Source organism: Heloderma suspectum, chromosome 10 (assembly GCF_057233095.1).
Source record: "Heloderma suspectum isolate Gila_16-S chromosome 10, 16-S_ref, whole genome shotgun sequence".
Taxonomy (NCBI): Eukaryota; Metazoa; Chordata; class Lepidosauria; order Squamata; family Helodermatidae; genus Heloderma; species Heloderma suspectum.
The window spans coordinates 37536866-37563463 of NC_139467.1; the positions used below are offsets into that span (position 1 = coordinate 37536866).

The 26598-nt window shown below is 49.9% G+C and overlaps 1 protein-coding gene across 4 annotated transcripts in view; it reads left to right on the plus strand.

Moving 5' to 3' along the window:
- The window catches only part of MAP7D1 (MAP7 domain containing 1), a 94648-nt gene extending 68508 nt beyond the window's left edge, over nucleotides 1-26140 (plus strand). For 2 of the 4 annotated variants that reach the window (XM_084816007.1, XM_084816009.1), the window contains 12 exons: nucleotides 4599-4721; nucleotides 6789-6934; nucleotides 9151-9272; nucleotides 10236-10492; nucleotides 10868-11051; nucleotides 12036-12216; nucleotides 14399-14503; nucleotides 16684-16737; nucleotides 18747-18810; nucleotides 19526-19634; nucleotides 21396-21598; nucleotides 24570-26140. In XM_084816007.1, the coding sequence (XP_084672133.1) occupies nucleotides 4599-4721; nucleotides 6789-6934; nucleotides 9151-9272; nucleotides 10236-10492; nucleotides 10868-11051; nucleotides 12036-12216; nucleotides 14399-14503; nucleotides 16684-16737; nucleotides 18747-18810; nucleotides 19526-19634; nucleotides 21396-21598; nucleotides 24570-24580 (1559 nt within the window). In that variant the 3' untranslated portion in view covers nucleotides 24581-26140. The remainder of the gene's footprint in view (nucleotides 1-4598; nucleotides 4722-6788; nucleotides 6935-9150; nucleotides 9273-10235; nucleotides 10493-10867; nucleotides 11052-12035; nucleotides 12217-14398; nucleotides 14504-16683; nucleotides 16738-18746; nucleotides 18811-19525; nucleotides 19635-21395; nucleotides 21599-24569) is intronic. The other 2 variants (XM_084816008.1, XM_084816010.1) reach the window with 1 other exon arrangement.
- The last annotated feature ends 458 nt before the right edge of the window (nucleotides 26141-26598 follow it).

Here is a 26598-nt window from a genome sequence, read left to right on the forward strand (position 1 = left end):
TTTTGCAACATCCCAGCACATCCTCTTTATCTGCTTACAATGCATTTCCACATTCCCACCCGTGGCAACATTTTAGAACACTCGGAGGGAGGCCTATCTTTTCAGCTGCAGCCTGAGCAAAACTAGTTTTTCTCTTTCAAGGGCAAGACATGCATTTAAACCGCAGATAGCCCTGGTGGGGGTGGGTGCCATAATCTGGGTCCCCCGCCCCCGAGAGAAGGCCCTGTCTCTTGGACCCACCCACTGTGTGTTTGATGCAGATGGGACACAGAGCAGATCCTTTGAAGCTCAACTTAAGGCTTGGGAGAGGTTCCATATGGGAGGGGGCTATTGCACCCCCCCCTTCCTTAGGAAGTGCACTTGGAGTGAGACCCTCCTGTTCTTGCTGGGGGGAGGACATATTGCTGTAGTTTCTGCTCCTGCCATGAAGGTACGAAACTGCCTTTACGTTTATTAACTGTACCGCTTTTTAAAAGCATTTCTTTATTATTTCTTTATTTGAAGCGTTTTTGTCCCGCTCCTCAGCCAAAAAGGCTCCCAGAAGGGCTTACATACATACAATCAATACAAAACAAGGGAGTCACCGTTCGCAGACTTGCCATCTAAAAAGACATGACACGAACAGAAAAAAGGATGGGGAGGGAAGCGGGACAAAAGAGAGCGGCCTCTCACCAGGGCTGGTGGCATGGCCTTGTTTCCACTCTCATTTTCTTCTGCTGCAGTCTCCTGGGATGGCTGTTGGTGTGGATAGTTGAGGGAGGGTAGTCTGCTTTCGGCAGGGTAGTCTTTCAGCAGGGCTGAGCCCCCCGACACACCCCAAAGTGAGGCCGGCTCCACGCTTTTCATGTATTGCATTCCTATGCTCCACAATAGCCAAAGCTCTCTGACTGATTCACAAAACAAGGCTTAAGACCATGAAATACAATAACACCATATAAAAACCTCAGAAAGTTAGAATCATCTATGTCTGACAGCGGGGGTGGGGGGAGTGACTGGGAGTGAAAGAGGTCAGGACTGACAACAGGTTATGTGGATGGAGGTAGGGTTGCTGACCGGTTGAGAGGACAGCAGCCTTGTGTGGTATTTTATTTATTAATTAAATTTATTAATCGCCCATCTGGCTGGTCACCCAGTATATCAGGCTATCTGGCTTTACGGTAGATCTCCCCCCCCCCCCATCAAGAACAATCCCTGAAGCATTGCCACTTGCTTGTCGGGGTAGGATGGAATAATCTTTGCATTCATATAGTGCTTGTTGAGTGTTTAAAATGGTTTGCATATGTTCTTCTGATGTCAAGCTTGTAAGGCAGGTTGATGTCCTTATTCCCAGTATTGTAGACCAGGGGTGTGGCTTGGGTTGAGGCTAAGAAACAGTCACTGAGTTAGTTCGTGGCTGAGAAGATATGGCGCAGGACCTTCCTGGTTCACAGCTCAGTCTCTTAAATGCTATGGTATGCTCATGCACGGGAGCATCCCAGTCGCTAATAGAAACATCTCTTCTGTTCCTGGGTGTGGGTTGGTGAGTTTGCTGTTGGCACTGGACTGGGGCTGGGGGGGACGGTGCTAAGACCAAGCGGGTGGCAGGCACTCGGCACTGTCAAGACGGAGCATCCCAAATGTTAACAAAATAATAAAACGTGTGTTCTAATAAATCAGGGCAATGAACATAAGAACATAAGAAGAGCTGTGCTGGATCAGACCAAGGGTCCGTCTAGTCCAGCAGTCTGTTCACACAGTGGCCAACCACCTGCCCACAGGAAACGCACAAGCTCTCTCCCACCCATGTTCCCCAGCAACTGGTATACATAGGCATACTCCCTCTGGTACTGGAGGTAGCATGTGGTCCATTGATAGCCTTCTCCTCCATGAATTTGTCCAATCCCCCAACTGGTGGCCTTCACAACATCTTGTGGAAGTGAATTCCATAGTTCAACTATGGGCTGTGTGAAACCATCCTTCCTTTTCTCTGTCCGGAATCTCCCACCAATCAGCTTCATGGGATGACCCCTTTGGGCTCTAGTATTATGAGAGAGGGAGAAAAAGGTCTGCCTGTCCACTTTCTTCACACCAAGCATAATTTTGTACACTGGTATGTACAATGGTATGAACTTGAGCACACTCGGGGAGAGAGCGGAGGACAGGAAGGCCTGGCGTGCTCTGGTCCATGGGGTCACAAAGAGTCGGACACGACTGAACAACAACAACATGTACAATGGTATATTTTATCCCAGCAATGTCAACTACGACGGGCCCTGGCCGTCCAAGGTAGCCTTCCCCAACCTGGCGCCCTCCAGATGTTTGGGACTACAACTTCTGCCACAATTAGCCGTCCTGGCTGGGGATAATAGGAAATTTAGTTCAACGCATCTGGCAGGCACTTGGTTGGGGAAGGCTGCTCCAGGGTCTCAGGAAGAGGTTAGGTTTGGTTTTGTTTATTTTAACTGAGTGCTTCCACCCTGAGGATTTTAACTGGAGACATCAGGAATTGAACCAGGACTCTCCCCATGCAGATCAAGTGTACGTGATTCCTGGTGCGCTCTGGAAAGCCCACCCCCACAGCTCTCCATTGGGCTGGGCTGGGCTGGGCTGGGCTGGGCTGGGCTGGGCTGGGCTGGGCTGGGCTGGGATTTCAGGCGCTGACTGTTTCAAGCAATGATCAAACAACGCCGGGACATCCTGGCTCCAGCGTCTCCTCTCTGTTCCCCTCCTCAGACCTATCTCCGCTGCTAAGAGTAGCATTTCCGCTTCTAGCTGTTTTGTTTCCTCGTTGCTTAGCGATGATTAAAAATACCCAAGGCATCTGAACAAGACGCCGGAAGAGGCAAAGGGAGCGGCGGAGCAAGGGGGGGCTGCGTCTGAGCTGAGCAAAGCTTGCAGAGTGTGTCACTGGGTTCAGCAGCATTGTTCATGGATATGGAATTGGGTGGTGCCCCATACAGAATCTTTTCGGGTGCAAACCTATGTATGCGTAGGACCTTTTTCTGTCTTAAACATGCATAGGATTGTGCCTTCAGAGAGTTACCCCTCTATGCACACACACATGCATATAGAAACGGGTTTCCCCAGAAAAAGAGGAACATCTCATTTTAACCTTAGAAAAAAATATTTTTTTAAAAAATGGTCGCTTTTTGATGAATACATTTAATTCTACAATGTATATTCTATATTTGTATTATTTCATACGCTTGTGCCTTTCCTTACTCCAAGCCCTCTCCCTCCTGGATTTCTCTTGACCCAAGTAATAGTTGGGAAGTCTATTCTATCTAATTTAATATAATCTCTCTTTAATGTGGTTATATAGTGGGCTTGGGTCAAGAAGCAATACTTAAAATAACTGATAAAACCAAGATAAAAGATCCTACAAAATAACAACATCTGCGGTATTACCGAAGTCAATTAAAACCCCTTCCTGTCTGCTTAACTGAGGCCGTTGAAAATGAGGAGTTATTTCTGGAAAGTGCTTGAGTTCTGGCAAACTTTCCAAGAGAAGGGAATCTCGCTCTTGTCAGGCAGCTCCTGTCCATGCTTGGCTGCCTTTTGCTGCTCCCCAATTTGGCATGGTCACATCTGTCTATATTGTGACTCTCTGGTCCCTGTCTCAGTCCATACACCAAAGGCCTTTCAGGAGCTGCTGGGCTAAACCTCCACAACATCAATATGGTTTGCATTATTATCCACCGTGCCTGGAAAGTCAACTCATCGCTTCACTATGTAGCTACTGCAGAGGCCTTTTAGGGGGCTTCCAGGCGAGGCTTTTATTGGGCCATCTCCCTGCCTTGGTCACTGAATTTTATAGGGCATCCAGATAGCAACATCTTGCATTTGTAGCCCTCCTGGGCTTTCCCACCCCTTCTTCCATCTTTTTCTTTACTGCGGAAAATCCGCTAAGGGAAAAAAAGATGGAATTGTTGCACAATGCCTTTGTGTTGTTAGTTCTAGGAGCCCTCCATCTGGAAGCACCCCAAATCTCCAGGAGTCATGGAATAATGGGCTCAAGTGACAGGAAGCCAGATTCCGGCTGAACATCAGGAAAAACTTCCTGACTGTTAGAGCAATACGACAATGGAACCGATGACCTAGGGAGGTGGTGGGCTCTCCCACACTGGAGGCATTCAAGATGAGGCTGGATGGCCATCTGTCAGGGATGCTCTGACTTGGGTTCCTGCATTGAGCAGGGGGTTGGACTCGATGGCCTTGTAGGCCCCTTCCAACCCTACTATTCTATGATTCTATGGCTTCTACTAGCTCAACCAGATGGCTCTTAACCATAGGCGCTGTGTCTGATAGAGCCTCTCTTCTCCCCTGAATACACAACAGTACTTGGTGCCACCCCTGTTCCTCTGCAGCTAGCCTTAACTGCTACTTAGGAGACAAAATGGCCTATGGGCAATAGGACTTGCTACCTGGCCTACGTACGTTCGAGGAGAATGTGGCTTTGGAGCTGGAGTTCCATTTGGAAGTCAGTGGGTAGTAAACACTCAAGCAGGATTAAGACTCACCAAAACTGATGGCTGGAGGGTTAGTCAGGGTTGAAACGGACTAGCAATTCTTGGCCTAACTAGAACCTTTTTTTTTTTGGTCTGTCCTTCCCTCTCCAGACCGCAGCCTACAGCTCAGTCCTTGGGAGAGCAGCATCGTGGACCGACTCATGACACCAACGCTGTCCTTCCTGGCACGCAGCCGGAGTGCTGTGACGCTTGCTGGCAATGGCAAGGAACAGGGCAAGTGGGATCGCGTGATGGGGCTGAAATTATGTCGAGGGGAAAGGTTGTTGTCCCTCCTCTCATTCAACACTATCATAACAGAGACCTGGTTTGCATGTAATGACAACCCATGGTTTAAACAACCCATGGGTTGTCGCGCATGAGCAGGAGAGAGCTAATGCATTGCCTCCTGCATGCCCGCCACTTCCGCTTTTAAAGAGCAACCTACAATCAGCTCATTCATAGGTTGTTAGCGTGACATCCAAACCCAAACACTTTGGGTTGTTTGTGGGTTAAACAACCCAAAGATAATGTATGATTTGTTCTTAGGTTGACTTTGGGTTGTTTAACCCACGAATAAATCAAAGTGCCAGGTTCAGATGTCACGCTAACAGCCCAGAAGTGGCCTGTATGCTTTGTGTATCCCTGACAAATCATGGGTTAGTTAAATAACCCACACTTTGCCACCGAATGCTGCGATACATGCAAACAGCCCTGTTGAGGGGAATTGAACTCTTGCCTCCTGTGTCCACACCGAACACTCTGTCAGTTCCTTGCTCTTCTGCTGGTTCACTGGTTCCTGCTTCCATCTACTCACTCTGTCCCAACCCTTCCCCATTTAAACAACGTAGAAAAAATGCACCCTGTCACTATTAACCATTGTGCATGTGAGTATGGAAGGATGGTTAAGAGTTTATTGTCACCAAACTCTCATTTTTATTTGTTTTAAAAACATATACCTCAACTTTCCATTTTTTTCAAGAAGTCCTCAAGGTGGCTTTCAATATAAATGAAAAGCAACAATAAAACTATTAAAAAAATTTAAAATGTAATCAGTATGAAAAACAGTAGCAGACAGATTAAAATCAGCTAAATGAATTTGTCTGTTTGTTCATTTATACCAGGAGTAGTACCTGGGGCATCAATGTGCCCCCAGACACCTTCCTTGGTGTCCACTATGTGCCCTACCCACCTCTCTCTCTCTCTCTCTCTCTCTCTCTCTCACTCATTCTCTCTCTTTAACACATTTTTTACCGGCACCTGGGATTATTTCTAAGCAAAGTGAGGACCTCCAGTTTCTGCCAACGTCATTTCCCATGAATGCCTCTGGGCTCTGGGCCCCCACCTCTGCCTTGTACATATTTGTGCAGGTTACTTGTCCTTTGTGACTAGCCTCAGCTCCCACGGCAGCCATTTTGTGGTGATTCCCACAATAATTTTTCAAATTGCCCAATGTGCCCGTGGGCCTAAAAAAGTGCCTACCCGTGGGTTATACCCTTATATCTCACCCTGTCCGTGCAACTGCACCATTCAGTGCAGCTTACATTGATAAAAATCACAGTCTCATGAACGCAACAAGCAAAGCAGTCAGTAAAAGAGGAACAAAAGCCTGCCGGAACAAAAAGGTTATCCTGGTTCGTAAGCACATCGTACAAGTCATGTGAAAGCAGTTCGGAAGGAAACAAAAACCCAAATGACAGCACAAGAGGGTCATTGCTCTTGTTTGTCTTCTGTTGTTGAAATGGTTTTTGTAAGCTTGACATTGGGAACGGTGTCATTGCTATGTTATATACTTGTTGGGTTGCATTCCCAGACTTAATTTCTTCTGCTATTTGGCCTCAGCCCTGATAGGAGATGAAAAGGAATAAACAGCACCTCAGATAGGCAAACCAGAAAGGAGAAGACTGCTGAGTGGTGATAGAAACCTTTAATGTAGCTGTAGGGTGCAATCCTATGCATGTTTAGACCCTATGTTGGCTGGGGAATGCTGGGAGTTGAAGGACTTTTTTCTGTCTAAACATGCATAGGATTGCACCTTTAATGTAGGAGAACAGGAAAGCTTTGCTCCTTTGTTTTTCTAGGATTTCCCCTATACCTAGAGAACAAGCAAGCTTACTTCTTACTTCTGGAATGTTTGCATTTTCCTTCCATGCTCCCGAAGAAGGAGTTTTTACTCTGAAACATGTAGAGCTACATTAGTGCGTAGAGAGTCTTGTCCTCCTTTGTGGCACAGCTTTGAAAGCCCAAGGCCCCAGCTTCTCAGGGGACCTGCTGACCGCCCCTCTCCTTTTGTCACCCCCACAGCAGTACCTGTGTGCCCCCGCTCAGCCTCTGCCAGCCCGCTCAGCCCTTGCAACAACCAGCGCCTGCATCACCGGTGCTCGGAGCGACGGCGACCCATGACCAGCAGCCCCGATATGATGCCGCGGCGCAAGGCTGAAGCCTCCCCAGTAAGTGACGGTGCTTTTTCTGTCCCCACCCCAGCCCTATCCTCACTCCCATCCTCCCCCTCTACATCCTCTCTACTGTTGGAAGCCATGGCGACCAGAGGTTGGAGCTGCAAGGCCTGCTCTTCCAATACTCTGTGCCTATTCCTTTATTTATTTGATTTCTATCCCACCCTTTTTTGCAAGGAGCCCGGGGCGGCTGGAGCTTTGCAGTAGCCATTTTATCGAGGAGGGTGTGAAAATGGTGGCCGTTCTCTCAGCTGCGGCATTCCAGTGTTCTCTCCATCCCTGGAGCTGCTGGGACCATGTCCTGGGGCCAGCTACGGCCTTCTTCCTAAACCAGACTCCAGGGCCTGACCTCTTGGGCAGAATGGGGGTCGATGGGGCTTCAGGCCTGTGGCACAAGGGGGCGGGGGAGCTCTGCAGCCAGGTGTCTTTCCTGTGGTTATATTCCAACATGCTTCAGTCCTGGACCGTACAGGGCATTGCCTTGGGGAACAGGCGGAAAGGAAATATCCTCTGGTTGCCAAGCAACCACAGGGAGACAGATGGGCTGACAGACATGCGGATGCCAACGAGAGCTTAATGGCCGGGGCCTAACTGCAGCGCAATCAAATGCCAGAGAAAATGTGTGGGCCCAAGTTTTGGGGTCAGTGGGGGAGCATGGGATGTAGACCCAAGAATTGGGGTCCACAAGAATTACTGAAGCCTAAACCGTTTGGCCCATCCATTCTCCATTTCTGCCATCCTCTTAGCTACACGGAGCCCTCATTACATCAACTGTTTCCAAATTCTTGGGGTACATGAAGCAGCTACTTTGCCGAAGCTACGCGGGGCTGAATCTGGGCAGTGCCTGGATGCGACACCCCCTGGGAACCCCGTGTATGCTGCCGTGACTTTCAGGAAGAAGGCACGGTCTAAATCAGGGGTGTTGAACCCCTTTCATCCCAAATTCCATTTCGAGGAAGCCTTCAGGGGCCGCGTTCCAGTGTGGGAGGGGCCAGAGGCAAACGGGGTGGCGTCAAAATACTAAAAATGCCAGCATATTTTAGCTTAACGCTCTTGCTGGCTAAGGAACTAAGGCTTAGGAGAGGCATTGCAGCCTTTTAGAATGGGGGGGGGGGGACGGGACTGCACAAAACCCACCAAACCACCAAATGAAACATGCTTGGAGGAGAAGGCCATCAACGGCCACAAATTCTAATGGCTCTATGCTACCTCCAGTACCAGAGGCACTGTGCCCATGTGCACCAGTTGCTGGGGAACATGGGCAGGAAGGTGCTGTTGCACTTGTGTCCTGCTTGTGTCACTGTGTGAACAGAATGCTGGACTAGGCAGGCCCTTGGTCTGATCCAGCAGGGCACTTCTTACATTCTTATGGTCTGTCTAGCCCAGTATTGTCTGTGCTGGGAGGCAGAAGCTTTCCGAACATCCAAAGCGGAGGTCTTTCCCAACCCTTCTGCCAGAGATCCTTCGAAGCAGGGATTGTTGTTGTTGTTGTTGTTCAGTCGTTCAGTCGTGTCCGACTCTTCATGACCCCATGGACCATAGCACGCCAGGCCTTCCTGTCCTGCGCTCTCTCCCGGAGCGTGCTCAAGTTCATATTGATTGCATCGGTGATGCTATCTAGCCATCTCATCCTCTGCCGTCCCCTTCTCCTTTTGCCTTCAATCTTTCCCAGCAGATGCCAGGGACCAAACATGAGATCTTCTGTGTGCAAAGTATGAACTATGGAACCCTTGGTCTGATCCAGCAGGGCACTTCTTGTGTACTTATGGTTGGGGGGAACGGGGCATGGCCAGGGGGAAGGGAGTGGAGCCATTTGGGGAACCCCGGAGGGCTGGATTGGGATTCCAGGAGGGACGCATTTGTCCCCCAGGCCTGTGGTTCTGCACCCGTAGTATAAACGTACTAAAATGAAATAAATAGAAATAAGTATGCAAGGAGAGCCCTTCTGGATCATCCAGCATTCCTATTTCCAAGAGTGTCCAGCCAGATGCCTCTGGGAATTCCACCGAGTGCAAAGGCAGTATCCTTTTCTAACTAATTTGGCCACAGCATCTGCTGTTCAGAGGTACCCCGGCCCTGAACATGAGCGTGTTCTGTTGAGCTGTCCCGGTGAACTGTCACTGATAGCCCTGTTCTCCTCCACAAATTCATCTGGGTCTGACTGCTGTTCCTTTCTCGTCCTTCTTACCAATCCCCCCTTGCATCCTCAGAAGAAGAAGGAAAAGAAGGACAAGGATCGGGAGAACGCCCAAGAGAAAAGCGCCCTCGCCCTACGCAAACGCCAGTCTATGCCTCCTGGGCAGGCTCGTCAGCTGCGCACACCTGAGAGCAGGTAGAAGCTCGAGGCAGCGGGGAGTGCTGGGGGGCCGCCTCATGTTTGCATCTTTCCACTCGACGGCAGCTTTGGGAGATGTCAGTTTAGCACCATCGAGTTGGGCTCCGTGCATTCAACTTCGCCATGGCGCTATTTCCTGCCTATCCTCAGGGACAATTCCCTCAGGACGGGGGCTGCGCTGGCCCTCTTAGTCAGTGGCCACAAGCTGGAGGAACTGGGAATACCCACTGGAGGAACTGGGATTGCCCTGGGTGGTTCTCTTCTAAGTAATCTTGGCCTAGTCCGGTAGCAGGGCTACCGCTCTAAGTGGGACAAGCAGGGGCGGAACTCAAGGCAGGCCCAGCCCAGCGAGTTAGTTTAAAAGGTGGGCCCAGCCTAAGTAATTAAGGGTGCAATCCTATGCGTGTTTAGCCAGAAAAAAGTCCTACAAATCCCAGCATGCCCCGGACAACTATGCTAGTTGGCTGGGGAATGCTGGGAGTTGTAGGACTTTTTTCTGGCTAAACATGCATAGGATTGCACCCTAAGAATATGTTTAGACCATCCCTCCACTTAATGAGTGCCTGAGGTGATACACAGTAAGCCCATTTATTTACTTACTTACTTACTTACTTACAGCATTTTTACCCCGGTCTTCAGCTAAAAAAAAAGGCACCCACAGTGGCTTACACAGATGAAAAATAAGACCATCTCTGCCCTTCTCCTCTCACAGTCCCAGCATTTAACCATTTACTTGTGCTATATTAAATACACTGCGGCACGCTCCACAACACCTCAGGTTTTTGCAGCATGTTGTACTAGTTTGGATTACAGTAGATGGACAGCGACCTCCCATCTCCTGTGGGGCCAACCGCCTTCTTGAGTTCGAATTCCACCCCTGGGGCCAGGGCTGGTCGCTTGCCAAGGCCTGGCCACTTTTCCATCCTCGCCTAACTCCTCTCCGTATTTGTCCTCCGGCAGCCCAGGCCCCAAGGCCAGGCCCGCATCTCCAGCTGTTGCCAAGCAGCGCCCAGCCTCGCCTAGCATAGGCCCTGGTTCTCCACATCGCTCAAGCCTGGCCCGCAGCGCCCAATCCTCGCCCAAAGTGCGGGCTCGCAGGGAGCACGACAGCCAGCCAAGGGTCCGCGAACGCAAGGACGAGCAAAAGGAACGAGGGAGAGCCTCCCCGGCCCCGAGCGAGACCCCCAAGGTCCCCGGGAACAGCGAACGGGCACCAGGTGGGGCCTTACGGGCTGCGGTGGTGGGAAGCTTTGCATTTTCGTCCAGAGGAGACTGGTGTCTAGTGATCTGTCCCTTCCCTGGCAAACTGTGGTGTGAGAAAGAAGGAAAGAGCGGCAAAAAGGGGGTGGTAGAAAGAGAGAGAGAGAGAGAGAAAGGCCGTTTTCACACTGGTCCTGCTCACTGCTGGCTTTGGCCCAGCCCCATCTGCTGACAGGTGCCCACAAGGCAGTGTGCGCTTGACAGAAAAAGGTAGCCCACCCCTGGCCTCCAGGCTCCATTATGCGAGTGGCACCAAAGCGAAGGGACCGTGAGGCCAGGTCTTCCCCTCCTCTTGGTGAGGTGGCCTAACCCACGGATGTTGGGTTCTGCAGATGCCACCACTCCCGCCGCCGTGAGCCCAGGGCCAGCTCCTCCTCCCACAACTCCGGGCAAACCCATGGCGGGCACCACAGACCGAGAGGAGGCTGCCCGGCTCCTGGCGGAGAAACGGCGGCAAGCGCGGGAGCAGCGCGAACGGGAGGAGCAGGAGCGCAAGGAGCAAGAGGAGCGAGAGCGGTGGGTTCAAACATGTTTCCCAGACCTTCTCTAAGCAAGGCGAGATTCTAGGCCTTATGGCATTCGCTGTGGGCTGCGGGTAAGAAAACCCTTTGGAAACATGTAGCTGGGGTTCGATGAAATCACAGCACCCTAAATGAGGCTGAGCAAGGATTCCAGGGGTCAGGGTTTTTTCCCTTCCCTTGTAGCCGGCGTTTTGTTGGCACAGTGCCTCCACAATCTGCCCACTCCTGGTCTCCACATGGTTCCCTTTTCCTTTTCTTCCAAGTTCTTGTCCAAAGGTTTCAGGTTCTTGCAGAGGGCGGGAGATGGGTTGTTGTTTTGAGCAGAATGAACGAATGCATACAGCGTAACATGTAACATGTGCGCTTCCTTGCCATATCGGTCGGTGTTTTCTCAGTGGAGAATTTGGATTCATTTCAGTGCAGGGCACACACAACGAGCTGAGGGTGGCAGATAAGGCTTTCGTCCTTAGGTAGGCCTCACTAGGGTTTACCGTGTGAGCCTGTTTTCAGACCCTAGAATGTACCAAACGATGACAAGACAGTGCATTTGAGCATGTGAAGAATGCTATTCTCTCCTCATTATGTCGCTGCAAAACCAGATCTCTGGAATTAGGGTGAGGTTTTCCAGGACGGTGGTTTCAATTTCCAGGCAGTAGTGGCCGCCACCTACCATAATATTGGATTCATTCCTTTGCTCTCCCCCACCACCATATTTTTCATTCATTCATTCATTCATTCATTCATAGTATTTCTATCCTACTCCTCAGCCAAAAAAGGCTGCCCGAGCAGCTTACGATCAATCAATCCAATCAATCGTTCAATCAATAAGACAGTCCCTTCCTGCAGGCTTACAGTCTAAAAAAGGCACGACACACAAGGAAGAAGGGCTGGGGAGGGAAGAGGAATCTTTTCTCGCATCCTTGGGGTGGGGAGGGAGGCTGAACCAACCTGTGTGACGGTGAGATTTGGTACCTGGCAGGCGCCTAGCTGAGGAGCGGGCTGAGCAGGAAGCCAAAGAACAGCTACAACAGCAGGCTGAGCTGGCCAGGCTGGAGGAAGAGCGGCGGCGACAGCAGGAGGAGCTTGCCCACCAAGAGGAGCGCGAGGCCCAGGAGCGGGCCCAGGCTGAGCAGGAGGAGCAGGAGCGGCTGCAGAAACAGGTGTGTTCGTTTACTGGGGAGGAGGGCATGGAAACCGAGGGAGAAGGCTCTGTGGATCAGAACGGGGGCGTCTGTTGATGCAGGCCTGTGGAACTCGGCACTCGGTAGGCTAGAGGTGGGCAACATTTTTCTGTCGAAAGCCGCATTGCCTTGTGGGTAACCTGCCAGCACATGGGACCGGGCCAAAGCCAGCAGGGCCAGAGCCAAAATGGCCTGGGTCACGGCTTCTCTCTCTCTCTCTCTCTCTCTCTCCCACCCCCTTTCTGCCGCTCTTTCCTTCTTTCCCACGCAGCAGTTTGTCAGGGAAAGGACAGGTCACTTTTGCCAGAGGCCTGGACTGATCCTATGCAGAGGGCTTTTGAAATTAGGGTAAGGGCCGTGTGTCGGCTGAGGGCCACCAGTTGCCCACCCTGCACTAGGCCAAATGCAGGAATGGTCAGGTTCGTTTGTCGTAAGTTTCATAAGGCTCCTGCTTTTTTCTGCCTGTCTTGGGACACAAGAAACAAAGAGATTGTTCCACATCTGGCAGGCTACAGTGCAGGGTTGGCATGCTCTTGGTGGGTGGAGATTTATGGACTTCATAGGACTCTTTCAGCCCTGTATTAGTAACCGGAGGACAGTAGACTGGGTGGAGAAGCACTGCCATCTAGTGGTGGGAACTGGTTATGCTTTGTTAGATGGAAATCAGTCATGTCTAAATCCCTACAAATTTGCGGGTGGGGGGTGGAGGCCGTAGATGTTTCCCTGAAACGTCTTCCTAAGGTTCCTGTTTTGATCCCCACACCCCCACATGCAAAGGAAGATAGCTGTTATCGAAAGACACACCCTTGTTGCTTGCTCAGTGCATAGGTGCAATTGTGGGGCGCGTGGTGATGATCCCCACTTTTAAACAAAATTAAGTGTGGCCATAACTTCAGATGAATATCCCCCCCCCCAAAGGGGGGGGATTAAGGTTACCACTAAGGTTTTAAATGTGGTTGGAGTGAGGAAAAAGCCACTGATTTGCAGGGGTGCCCACAAATATATACATTAATTTCACTCCTATTTCTGACCCAGTCACACAAATATTTACAGTGCGATATATATTTTTAAAAGAATAAGAAATGGAACTTTTCTTTATCAGTCCGTGAACCATTCCCCCATAGACAGCGCTTGCCTTATGTGGCAGTGACTCAGAGACTGCTGGACAGTCATCTGTCAGGGACGCTGTAATTGGATCCTCCCTTGCAGATCCTGCATTGAACAGGGGGTTTGAATTAGATGACCTCCAGCATCCCTTCCAACTCGTATGGTTCTAGAGAGAAGCTGGCAGTGTTCTTTCTGAGAAGAAAGGGCCACAACTTCCCAGCAGTTCTTGGGCTTCTGGCTGGTGGCCAGGCCCAGATTGTCCTTTCTTTCACTTTGGTAGCCATATCTCGAATGCCTGTGTCAGATGTATTTGACAATGCCTGTAGAACAATACATTCTGTTAGCTGGTATTTTCCCTTGGGGGTGGGGAGGGGTTTCAAGCAACTTCTGTATTTATGGAGCATCCTGTAGGACAGGGGGGTCAAACCTCTTTCAGCTCGAGGGCCAAATTGCATTTCAGAGAATCTCTTGGGGGCCACATTCCAGTGGTGGGCAGGGTCAAAGGCAAAAGGGGCGGGGCTAAAATACCATCATATTGTACCTTGAAGCTTTTACTGCCAGTTACTCAGCCTGGCATTTCAACCTTTTAGAATAAGGGGGGGGGACGAGCAAAAGCAGAGAATCAGCGGTCAGGGAGGTGGGGCCAGGGGACGGGGCCTTCTGGGGATCCCCAGAGGGCCAGATTTGGCCCGCAGGCCTGAGATCCCACACCCCTGCCAGAGGGTTTTACATAAATAGTGTAGCTTTCCATTGTAGGGAGCAGGAATTCCAAGAGCCAGGAGGGAGAACAAGGCCCTCCCTGATCCCACGTGACCATTTTAGTGCACCAGTCAGTGCCTGAGCTGGTGAGCTTTAGAACTGAACCAGGAGGCCGTGGCTTCCCCCCGCTCTGTGTCCCTGTGGAGTTGGAAACCTCCGGGTCACCCCGTTTCCAGCTGGCCCGTTGTGTCTCGCTGGCTCTCTGCAATGGCTGAGTGGAGAAGGTCACACAAATGGCAGCATTCCTTCCTTCATTCTTTCATTCGGCATGTAAATTTCTCCCTGTCGGCTGCAGAGGGAAGAAGCGGAGGCCCGTGCGCGGGAGGAGGCTGAGCGCCAGCGGGTGGAGCGAGAAAAGCATTTCCAGAGAGAAGAGCAAGAGCGGCTGGAGCGGAAGAAGGTGAGCATGCCCTTCACTGCGGGGGCGAGCCCGTGTGGGCCTCACATGCCGCGGCTGTATAGCAAGGGTCTAAGAAGGGCGATATCAAAATAAAACGAAAGCCAAGTCAGCAAGGTACGTAGAAGAACATAGGATGGATGGGAGATAGTGGATAGCCACACAAACTGGGATACCGATACGCGTATATTGGTCTTCAGACTGACTTACGTGCTTGTTTTCCCCGGAGTTTGGACATGAGTCATGGCCCCATTGCTACTCTGATGGTTTTCTTTCTAGGCTGGGCGGGGGAGATTTGTGCACTGTCATTTAGGGGTGGGCGGATCACTCACCGTCCATCCCGCGACGGTGTCCTCCCGGAGGGGAGGCAATCCGTCCCTCTCCCCGGGATCCTCTTTGGCCGGCTCCACTCCGCGGCAATTCCGCGGAGCCAGCCGCCAGCCCCGTATCATTGGCAATACAGCCGGCCGCCATTGCCGTGCCGTATCGCTAGGTTAAGGGCTGACTCCAGACGCAAATGGTGTAGTGGACGCCATTTGCAGCCGTAAAGCTCTTAGATTAACCTAAATGCAGCGGTAAATGGCGTCCGCGGGTTTTCCCGCGATAGGCTCCACTGCGGGGAGGATCCGGCTCCGGACGGTTCTGGGGAGGAGGTGGAGGTAAGCGATCCGTTCCGCCACAGACTCATTGTGGTCCGTGGCAGAATTCTCCGACATCCCTACTGTCATTCCACGTTGCATTGTTTTTAGATTATGTTTTTCTGTTGTTTATTCTGGTGTTTATCTTTTTTTGTATTATTGTGCTGATTATGGCTTAAACTGTTCTTTTCTGTTATATTAATTATGGATTTCTGTATTTGTGTGCGAGCTGTTTCGAGACTGCTTTTTGCACTGGGCAACAATGCTTACTTTTAATAAATAGTAATTTACCATAAAAATACAGAGCCAAGAAATGCAGAAATATAAATAAGAAACTAAAGAACACAAGGAGAGCCAATGTGGTGTAGTGGTTAGAGTGTTGAACTGGGACTCAGGAGATCTGGGTTTGAGTCCCCACTCAGCCATGAAGCTCACAGGGTGACTTTGGGCTAGTCACTGACTTTCAGTCGAACCTACCTCACAGGGATGTTGTGAGGATAAAGTGGAGAGGAGGAGGGCCATGGAAACCGCCTTGGGTTCCTTGCGAGAGGAAAAAGAGTGGGTTATAAATGTTATAATGAATAAACAGCAAAGTAAAAGAAAGAGAAAAATAAACTATAAATATCCATGCCACACAAAACAATTTACTAAACTGGTTTGAAGACAATACAGTAATTCTTATAACAAAGTCAATACTTGTGCTCTGGTGTTACATATCCTACTTTGTCATTCCAATCTGGAATAAAAGGATGACAGAATTTCACAAAATGTATTAATGGTATTCAGATTTCCCATTCTACTCTAAGCAGCTGAAGTTATTTTTTCCATAAGCTGGACACCCCATATTTTATAAAGCCAGTCACATAAGGAAGGTGTCTTTATAGATCTCCAGTTATAAGCAATAGCCATGCTGGCTGCCAAAACCATATTAGCTATTAATTAACAGTTAATAATTTGTATCATTTTATGATATAAATATGGCATCAATTTTATACCATTTTAACTGTCACAGCTTTCCCCAAAGTGCCATGGGAACGGAGGTGCTACCAAATTTGTCAAGAGTTCTCTAACCTGCCCTGAAGAACCCACAATTCCCAGAGTTCCCTGGGAAGATAGAATGATTGTTAAACCAGTTTAAGTCTGTGGTGTAGAGAAACTGAGACAGAGGAACGGTGCGCAGGCAATAATCCCCGCAGAGTACTTGCCTGTATAACTGTCTTTGCACTGAGCCTGAGCCTGCAAATTTAGCTTGATAATGGTAACATACTTGGGTTTGCGGGTATTTGTTCAGGCCCCAGCCAGTTTTAAAGAGACATGCGCCAACTAGTTCCTGCACATGCCCTTCAGAATTGATAAGAGATGTGTGTTCTCTGGTGTCTCTAGCCCGTGACAAACTATAAAGGGAGCGTTTATACACCACCAGCAAAAGGTTGCACTGCCTATTTCCCCCCACCCCCGACACACACACAGTGCTGTAGCTGGCAAGGTGGAAAACATTTATGTGTGACTTGCCTGAAGGCTGTCTACCTCTCTTCCCCCCTGCAGCGGCTGGAGGAGATCATGAAGAGGACACGAAAAGCAGACAGAGCTGATGCCAAGGTGAGAAATTCCCCCGTTCTCTACCCCAGAAGCTGGGCCAGGGACTGACCTAGTTCGTTCATTCATTCATTCATTCATTCAATTTCTATGCCACCCCACCCCCAGCCAAAACTCTATGGGTGGTTCACAGACATTAAAAATCATTAAAATACATTATACTAAGTACAAAAACCATTTACATAAAAACACATACACAGACAACATACCAGGTGGCCCAAAAGTAGGTATACAGTTGTTTAGAATGTTGATGGGAGGGGGAGAGAATGCATGAGAAGATGTGTGGGTGGAGTCAGAATGACAGTTGGGAAGAGTGAGTGACAGGGAGTGACAGTTAAATCAGTTAAGTGTAGAGAGTGAGGGGAGTGAGGCCCTTAAGTAGGTATACAGTTGTTTAGTTGTTTTTTTACTGATATTGTGAATGATGGCAGCGAACCTGAGTCAAGAACAAAGAAAGTGGATTCTAAAGCAGTACTGGAAGACTGAAAATGGACTTCTTTTTGGGGGGCGTAGTAAAGAATAAGGTTTTTGAGAGGAATCCCCAGACAGTAGATGAATTAAAAGAATTCATCTCAGAAGCATTTATGGACATGGATGCGGACCGGAATTTGTGTCGTACTGTGTGTCACAGTGTTCTGGACAGGTTCAAGGAATGCTGCAATGCTGATGGAATACATTTCGAGCACTTGCGAGATTAAACAGTGTTAAACAAATGTAAATGTAATAAACAATATAATAAAATGCAAATAAACTATATTGTATACTTACTTTTGGGCCACTCTGTATATCTAAAAACAATTTTTAAACAATCAGCCAAAGACCATCCACGACCTGATTATATGATTAAAACCTCATATGCTGCCAAATGCCTGAGAGAAGAGGGCAGTTTTAACCTAGCATCGAAAAGATAACAATGTTGGTGCCAGGCGGGCCTTGTCAGGGAGATCATTCCATAACTGAGGGGCCAATTAGTTCACTGGGTTCAGACGATCATCATAGGCTAAACAAACCACAGTGGCTTGTTTAAGCCATGGCACATGTCAGACGCGATTTCCATAATCATCCTCCCAGCCGCAGCTTGTCATGTCATGCGAACCCAGGCAGCATGGCTTGTTGGGGGGTGGGGGGGAAGAACCCTGAAAGAACCCACAGGCTGTTGTTGGGTTATTAGAGGGTTGTTTCTCCACAGGTTGTTCCAGGGCAATCCTCAAATAACTCATGACACCCAGGTTTTCATGACGTGGCAAGCTGCGGCGTGCCCCCGCTGAGGCTTGCATATTTAAAATGGCAGCCAGGGCACCCCTGGGGGTGAATTAACCCATGGTGGCTTATTGCGACATGTAAACCATGTCGATGGGCAGTTCAGTGGTACCTTATTTACCCTCACTGCACGCATTGGTCGCGAACCCATGGCTTGTTCTAGGTTTGCTGGGTGGTGTGTCAACCACTCTAGGCACCCACCCTTGCTGGGTTTGGACTTCATGACGACCCGCGCCTGGCGAGGGCAATTAGGGTGTTCGTCACGCGTGGGGAGGGAAAATAAGCCGCCGAGGCTTATTTTCCCGTGGAGATTGTGTGAACCCGTTCAACGTGCCAGACTCGCTCTTAAGGAAGTGGTGAGCGACAGTTTGCTGGGCCCAAGAGGTTTCTATGTCTGAGGCAGAAACTGCAAAGAGCAGCCCTCCCCGTTAAGGAACAGGTCACCATCCACCCAGTGTTCATGTGCAGCTCCTGTGTGTTTCCGTGGGGCTTGCGTGGGAGGGTTTTTTGGATTAGGCCTTCCTGTCTCCCCCTCTGCTGAATGAGTCCATCATCGTCTCATGACAGGGCGGTCTCCGGACCTTTGAGCTCTGCATCTCTGGGACCTTTTCAGGACCCCAGGAGGTCGGGGGGGGTGCCCTCCCCACCCTCCCCCTCCCTAAGGGAAGAGATCAAGCAAGGCGCATGCTCCTTCCATGCCCTCCGGGGCTGGATGCCAAGGAAGTCAGTCATACTTGCTTTTGCTTTTACAGAAGAAAGACGACAAGAAACTTGTGAATGGGAAGGAAGGGAAACAAGAGGCCGAGACGGGAACAGGTGAGAACCGCCCCTGTTGTGGTTGGTGCTTTGCTAGCCTGGAGGGTTTGGGGTTCATCCGCCTGCAGTTTTGGATCCAGACGTTATACAGCCCTGTCTCCAAGATAATGCTGTCTCTCTGCATCCCCTAAAGTCAGCCTCCATTTTTTCTGTGTTGCGCTTGGAGGAGCTCCACTCCATCTCGGCCTCCATGGCCAGCTCTGGTGTTGGGGGGTGGGGGGACATTCCTGGAATCCTTTGGAAATGTTCAGCCCCAACCCCTAACTCCAGCACTTGAGGGGAGTTCACTGGCAAACTGGATTGGGTCGGGACCTAGTTACTCCACCATTTGGACTAAATCCCCTCTAAAACACACTATAACTCAGTAGCCTGCCACCTGCCATTGCCTACTGAATTATTATTCAGCACTAGACACTCTTAATGACTCAATCCTATATTTTTATCCTAGCCCCCTTCTTGGGAGATTAGGGTGTCAAACAGGTTCCCTCTAGAATTCCAGTTTTATCCTCACAACAACCCTGAGAGATAAGATTAGGCTGAAAAACATGATTGGCCCAAGGCTCACTCAGTGACCTTCTTGATGAGCAGAAATTTGAGACCAGATCTTAAATTGGCCCACATTGGCCAAGTTTGCATCTTAGGTGGCTGAGGTGTGTCTACCTAGATTCAAAGTTTTCTCGTGGCCCCTGACAAACTCCCTTCCTACATTTTGCAGGTGGTGAAAAACGCCCCGGAAGCCTTCCTAAGGAAGAGGAGCTGCCTGAGATGCAGGCATTGAGTCCAGCTGGTCGCAAGGGGCCAGTCCCTGAGGGAACACAGCACAGGTATTACTAGCCGCGGGAATGCCACATACCTGGCCTGCATCAGGACCAGTTCCTACATTACAGGAATGGATGGATTACCGCTTCCCTGGGGCTCTCTCCCACTCCATAATGAAGGCATGCCCAAACCAGGAAGGGAGAGGCAGGATCATGATCATATGGGGAGTCCTAGCATGGCAGCAGTATGTGTGAAAGGGATCTGAAGGCACAATCATATGCATGTTTAGACAGGAAAAAAGTCCTAAAACAAAGTCCTACAACTCCCACCAATGCTGGAAGTTGTTGGGCTTCTTTTCCATCTAAACATACATAGGATTGCAACCTTAGTGGCTCACAGTGAGACGCAGCTGCTAAAAAAGCTAATGCCATCTTCAGCTGCATCAACGAAGCACAGTGTAATAATGCTACTCTATTCTACGCTTTAAGAGGGGAGAAGATCAGTCCAGTACACACAGAGTGCTTCCAGATAGATGGCTCCTAGGACTAATATAAACCATTGCTCTTCTGCTATAAACTACAAGTGGAATTCCAATTGACTTTCCACAATACTGGAGGATATTTTGCATTTTCTGTGTGTACATCCCACTAAATTCTGTCCACACCAGTGCCCTTAGCACTACTTTTCCATCTTCTTTAAGGGCATGAATTTGATGTGGCAGCTGAACGTATCAGAGCTTAGCACACATTCACTATACTCTTTGTCATGGGTGCCATTTTTAATCACCTGTCTGGCATTAAAATACTTTTGCAGCCATAGCAAAATACCACTTAAGCGAAAGAGTATTATAGCAAGTTACCCTGTTGTTGTTTTAATGTTGTTGTTTTAAAATTATGAAAAAAATTCCTTTCATCCTTTGTGTGTGTGTGTGTGTGTGCACGCACGCGCGTGTGTGTGAGTTTAGGTAGAGAGGAAGCATTATAACATTATAGGACCTAGAACACTCCTTCATTTAAGTGGTATTTCACTATTATTTTAATGTTTTCAAATATACATGCTACTTAAAAGATCGATTTTTAAAAGCAGGTGATAAATGTGGCACCCACTGCAAAGGTTATACAGAATGTGAGTTCACCTGCCCACTAGGTGACCATTTCAAAATCATGCCTCTTAAAAGAGAGAGAAGAGTGGCATCAAGGGCATCTACAGCTGTGAAGACTGTGCTGCTCTTCAGTCCTTCTCAAAAAAGTCTCTGGGCAGAAAAAAGATGGGAAACACAAGAGGACAAATACAAAGGCATGACAACGTTGTGTGGATTCCCTATAAAATCTAAGTGAACGAGCCATGGCAATTCCACAATAAATCCTTGTCTGGAAACAGCCTCAGTGGCGAAAATTGGAAATGGGTTTTACTCCAGTGGGGGCAGGGGAATTTGACGAGTTGACGTGGCTTTCCCAGGTCTATGTGTATTCTGCCCACACACTGAATATATTGGGTGTGGAATCCAGAATTCTTTCCTCTTAAAAAGAAATCAAATTACTAGTCCTTATGGTTGCAGATAGGCTGGAAAGTGAGTGGGCTATATCCGGCAGAATCTCTGAAGCCAGAGGGAGATTTCCAGCAATCGGAGGCTCCCTCCCCATGACTACCAGAAGCAGAATAAATTATGCAAACTGTATGCAAATATGGAGGCTTGATAATGATCACAAATTTCTGCACTTTGTGATGTTTTAATTGTTGCTGTGCAGCCTTACACAGCCTGGCCTTCATTCGATCCGGGCTTGTAATGTCTCAGTTTGACATGCGGCACCCTCTCTCTGCTGCAGCTCCCCCACTACCCCGGCCCTGTCCCTGGTGAATGGTCTGCAGTCCGGGAAGCATGAGAACGGCTTTTCCTCCCCCAAGGAGCCCAGCGGGCGGGAGCACCCTGCCAGCCCCGGGCTGAGCATGGCTGGCGAGCCCATCCTGCCGTTCGTCAACAAGGAGCCCTTCCTCACCAAGGCTGTGGCGAAGGCCCCACAGATCACAGGTGAGTGCCACCCCTTCTCCGTCCGGGTCCAGGTGCCGGCAGGGTTCAGCCCCGGCTGCTGGCCCTGGAGCTGTTGGTAAGTAGACCACGTTCTTCATTATACTTATACCAAGTTGGGCCTTTGGCGCTGTTGCGCTCATGTCCTGTTCGTGGGCTTCCCATGGGCAGCTGGTTGGTCGCTGTGTGAACAGAATGCTGGACTAGGTGGGCCCTCGGTCTGAGCCAGCAGGGCTCTTATGAGATCCATCGCATGGACCCTTGCTCTGATCTAACATGCATTTTCTTATGTTCTTAAGACTGCAGGAAGTTATGGAACTGCTGTTACTAGGGGAGGAGAAGGCTGTCATTGGCTACTTATCCTGATGGCTCTATGCTACCACCAGTATCGGAGACAGTGTGCCTGTGTACACCAGTTGCTGGGGAACATGGGCGGGAGGGTGCTGTTGCACTCATGTCCTGCTTGTGGGTTTCCCACAGGCAGCTGGTCGGCCGCTGTGTGAACAGAATGCTGGACGAGATGGACCCTTGGTCTGAGCCAGCAGGGCTCTTCTTACGTTCTTACGGTCTGTCTAGCCCAGACCTGTCTGCGCTGGGAGGCAGAAGCTCTCTGGCCGTCCAAAGCAGAGGTCTTTCCCAACCCTTCTGCCAGAAATCCTTCGAAGCAGGGATGCCAGGGACCAAGCATGGGATCTCCTGTGTGCAAAGCATGAACTATGGGACCAGTGGGATCCCCAGTCCAGGGATGGGGAACATGTGGCCCTCCGGATGTTTCAGGGCTGCAACTCCAAGGAACCCTCCCCATTGTCCGGGTTGGCTAGGGCTGATGGGAATTGCAGTGCCACAACGTTTGGAGGGCTGCACGTCCCCCACATTGTTTTTTTAAGCACCAACTGCAGCCTGGTGCAAAAGACAAGCACCTAGAAACGAGGCATTCTGAGCCCAGGAATTTATTTTGAGTACCAGAACGGGATGGAGCACACGGTCCTTCTGCTCAAACATCCACTCCTGGTTACACCCCCGCCCCAAGCGTCCTCCATTTTATCCGTATAATTTAGGGCAAGCAGGAGGGGAGTCAGAAATCCTTGCTTGTCTTCTAAAAATTGCCCAGAGATTGCCCAGATCTACTTTCTGCCCACCTGTGCAGTAGTCCACCTTGTCAGGGTGGAAACTGAGCCGATAGAACCCCAGAGCAGTTCTGATTCTGAGGAGGATCAGCAATCCGTGGGAGAGGAGCCAGCTCATCCCTCACAGGCACAGCAGCTGGCAGAGATTCCTCCTGCCGGTATTCCTGAGATACATAGTGACCCGGGCAGTGAGAGAGTGCGGGAGGGGGGCTTGCTAGACACTTGACGCAGACGCAGGGAGCGACGAGCGATGGAGGGCGCAGAAAGGAGGCGTAGCACCCGTTTGGCACGCAAGCAACGGCCGCGTCCCGTGGACCCAAGGGAAAGAGGGAGGATCTCTCCCTAGCCCATACGTTCAGGGTCTTCAAGTGATTCTCCTTCAAACGGGGACCAACTGCATACCCGGAGCATAGGCTACTCTGCTGTTCCTTGCTTAGTCACTGGTGATTAGCATCTGAAAGAGTCATTAAGTTGTAAAAGGATTAAAGCCTTGAAAAGAATCCTTTCGTCTGTGTCTCAAGTTGGCTACTGGAGTCTACTGCAATAGCCCGCCAGGGCACTCCTGACACACCTATCCTAGTACTGGCTTTCCAAGGGTTTTAGGAGGGACTTTTTGTACTTGAGATCCCACCCCACCACGCACACACACCTTAAAAACTGGGAAGTGAACCCGGGGCCTTCCGTACGCCACGCAGGTGCCCCAGCCCAGAGCTATAGCTCTCCAAGGCAAGTTGCCCGGACGAAGGGAATGCAGCAGATCTCTGAGCTCAACAGCAGGCAGCGGGAGTGGCCCACTGGGATCCCTGATCCCCAGACCCAGGAGGAACCTGGCGGTAGTCTTCGTCTCCCAGCTGAACCTGCCCGTGATTCCCTTTCGTGGCTGGGAGCCCCCGTTGCGTTGTGCAAGGGGTGAGAGTCTGCGACTGACTGGCAGAAGGACTCCTGGTCCACGCCTCCTTTGCACGCCATCCAGGCAGGCGACAGTGAGTCGCGAGGCAAGCCGCCATTTTGCCTTTTCCCCATAATTTTTTTTTGCAAGCCTATTTTTGATACCATATGTAGGAAGCCGTGTGCCATAAAGAGTTGGTTCCCAGAGAGGAAGAACATAAGACTGTAAGAAGAGCCCTGCTGGATCAGACCCAGAGTCCATCGAGTCCAGCATTCTGTTCACACAGTGGCCCACCAGCTGTCCACCGGAAACCCACGAGCAGGACAAGAGCGCAACAGCACCATCCCGCCCATGTTCCCCAGCAACTGGTGTGCATAGGCACACTGGAGGTAGCACAGAGGCATCAGGACTAGTAGTCACTGATAGCCTTCTCCAGGAATTTGTCCAACCCTCTTTTTAAGCCATCCAAACTGGTGGCCATCACTACATCTTGCGGTAGCGAATTCCGTAGTTATGAGCTGTGTGATGGAAAACCATTTCCTTTGAGGGGAACCCTGGGAAGGGATGAAGTGGCCCTTTGACTTTGGAATTCTACTCTGGCCCAACCGTTGGACATGGCAGATGTTTGTCCCTTATGTAGAGAGACCCAAGAATGGCTTTTTTGAAACAACAGCAGCAGGTAATTACAGTTGACAAAATGCCCAATAGCTTATGTCAGAATAGCTCCACGGTGGCAAAATAGCTTATAAGGGTGCAATCCTATGTGTGTTTAGACAGAAAAAAATCCTACAACACCCAGCATTCCCCAGCCGCTGAGGGCTTTTGATAGGCCATAACCAGTGTCCTGACAAGGGCACGGCAACAGCTGAGCAGCTGGTTTGGGCGGAAGGGTTTTTGGAGGCAGGAGGCAGGCTGGGAGACCTCTGATCAGGTTCTTTCTTCCTTTCTTCTCCTGCAGAGGTTCTGTAAGCAGTGACGCCATCCTCCTCACCCCCAAAGGACGGGAGTAACGACGTGCCAACTCCAGGCTAGCTCTAACCAGAAGATGATGGCTCCCTGCAAGGACCGAGGACACGCAGGGAGACAGGCTGGGTTTGGCCCAGCCCCACGGACTGTCTCTTTCTCTTACTGTTCTCCTGTTATGTTTATTATTATTTTTTAATATGCACCTTATCAGACTGACCCCTACCCATAGCTCATCCCACAAGACGATATAATCACATAGTTATTTAACTGGCTGGGTACAAAAGGATGTGAATAATGTACATAAACTTCCATGGTAGCGTGGGACTGCGCAAGCAGTCGTCGCCTTCGTGGTATTGCTGCCCCCACACATGTGTTCGTGGGAGACGCCTTTGGGGTTTTTATTTTTGGACATGGGCAAGGTCATGGCAGGGGAGATGGGGCCCCTGCGCACGGTTGGGGTCTGAGTGCGAGTGTGTGTCTGTTACAGCCAATGGAAAGCATCTAGATCTCTAATTTAAACTCTCACCGTTGGTCTCAGCCAGGATACCTGCAAAATTGTGTGTGTGTGTGTATGCGTGTACGCTCCGTTAGCCACTCAACAACTGCTCTTGTCCAGCACACTGTGCTTTGTTTGGGTGCTGCTATTTCCGCGCGTGTGGGTGTGTGAGTGATGGTTGGGACCGTGTTGCGCTCGGTATCATTGTGACAGTATTATGCATCTTTTGTGGACAATAAAGTGGAGAAATGACAGGGGACCTATCTTCTTTTGGGTTGAAAGTTTGCAAACTGTGTTGGGGCATTCATTTCACTCACCTGGGGCTTTGAGATGGTTCAGCAGCCTCATGCCACCATCCTTAACCACAAGAACGTTTTTCTCCTCACTTTAGTCTCCCTAGCCTAGAGTTCAGGACTATGGGACAATACTCATGTGCTCCATCTCCAGCCAGGGGGCACAAATGGGGCCTTTGGATGTCAGGAATTCAGACATTGGAGACAGGGACAGCCAAGCATTGGGAAACAAAACAGAGGACAGACCAAGGCTGGAAGAGTGAAATAGAAAATGGCGAGCCCGTGTGAAACAAGGGCGTTTTCATTTTTTTTAACAGTCAAAGTTCAGAAACAAATGGATCACTCTGATGGTCGATTTATACAGTCATTAGAATCAAGTGCTTAAGCTTTTCCTGGACTGTACCACTTCCAGTTAAGAGGAGGGGAAGGTCAAACCGTCCTGCTAGACTTCCTTTTTCTGTGTGTAAGGAGTTTTTCTGTATGGGGTAGTAAGAAAAATATAAAAAGCCAACTTTCGTCTAATATATCACCAACACCCGAGTGTGACCAAGCATCAGAATCGGGAATGGGGCCATGCAGAGGAACAGGTGATCTCTTCATGACTTCATGTGCCAGGAGGCAGCTTTAGCCCCCACCCCAATGGTATCCCACCCCCTTTTCCTCCTATATAAGTGAGTGGCTGCCACGCATTCCTATCCAGGGCCAGCCCAGGACATTTTGCTGCCTCGGGCACAGAAGAAGATGGCGCGCCTCTCGTTCCATGTACAAACACTGACTAGACTGGCAGTTGAATCTTTCATTGACTCTGGCAATGGGACAGCATCCTCCAAGCTTCAGGAGCACAGGACAAGCCAGTTGACATGCAGCTCTCTCCTCCAACTTCTTGTTGCCACCTCCTAGCCTCCTGAGATGGCTGCCTCACTCTGCCTAATGGTAGGGCTGGCCCAGGGACAACGTAAAACAATGCACTTGAGGACAATGTTCTCTTCAAGGCCAGGAGCATCGTGGGGTGGAGGGGAAACAATTTCCTTCCTCCCATGCCGGAAGGCAGCTCTGAGGTTGCAAAGGAGAGAGTCTTGGTTTGGAGTGAAAAGGACAGAACACAGCTTCCGGCTTGGGAGGCAGGTAGCATGTCTTGCCTTACCTGGAGGGCATCTTTGGTTTGGGAGGAAAGATCCAGATTTTGAAAAGTAGGACTAGCCCCTACTTCTTGCTCCCCCCAGGACAATTTT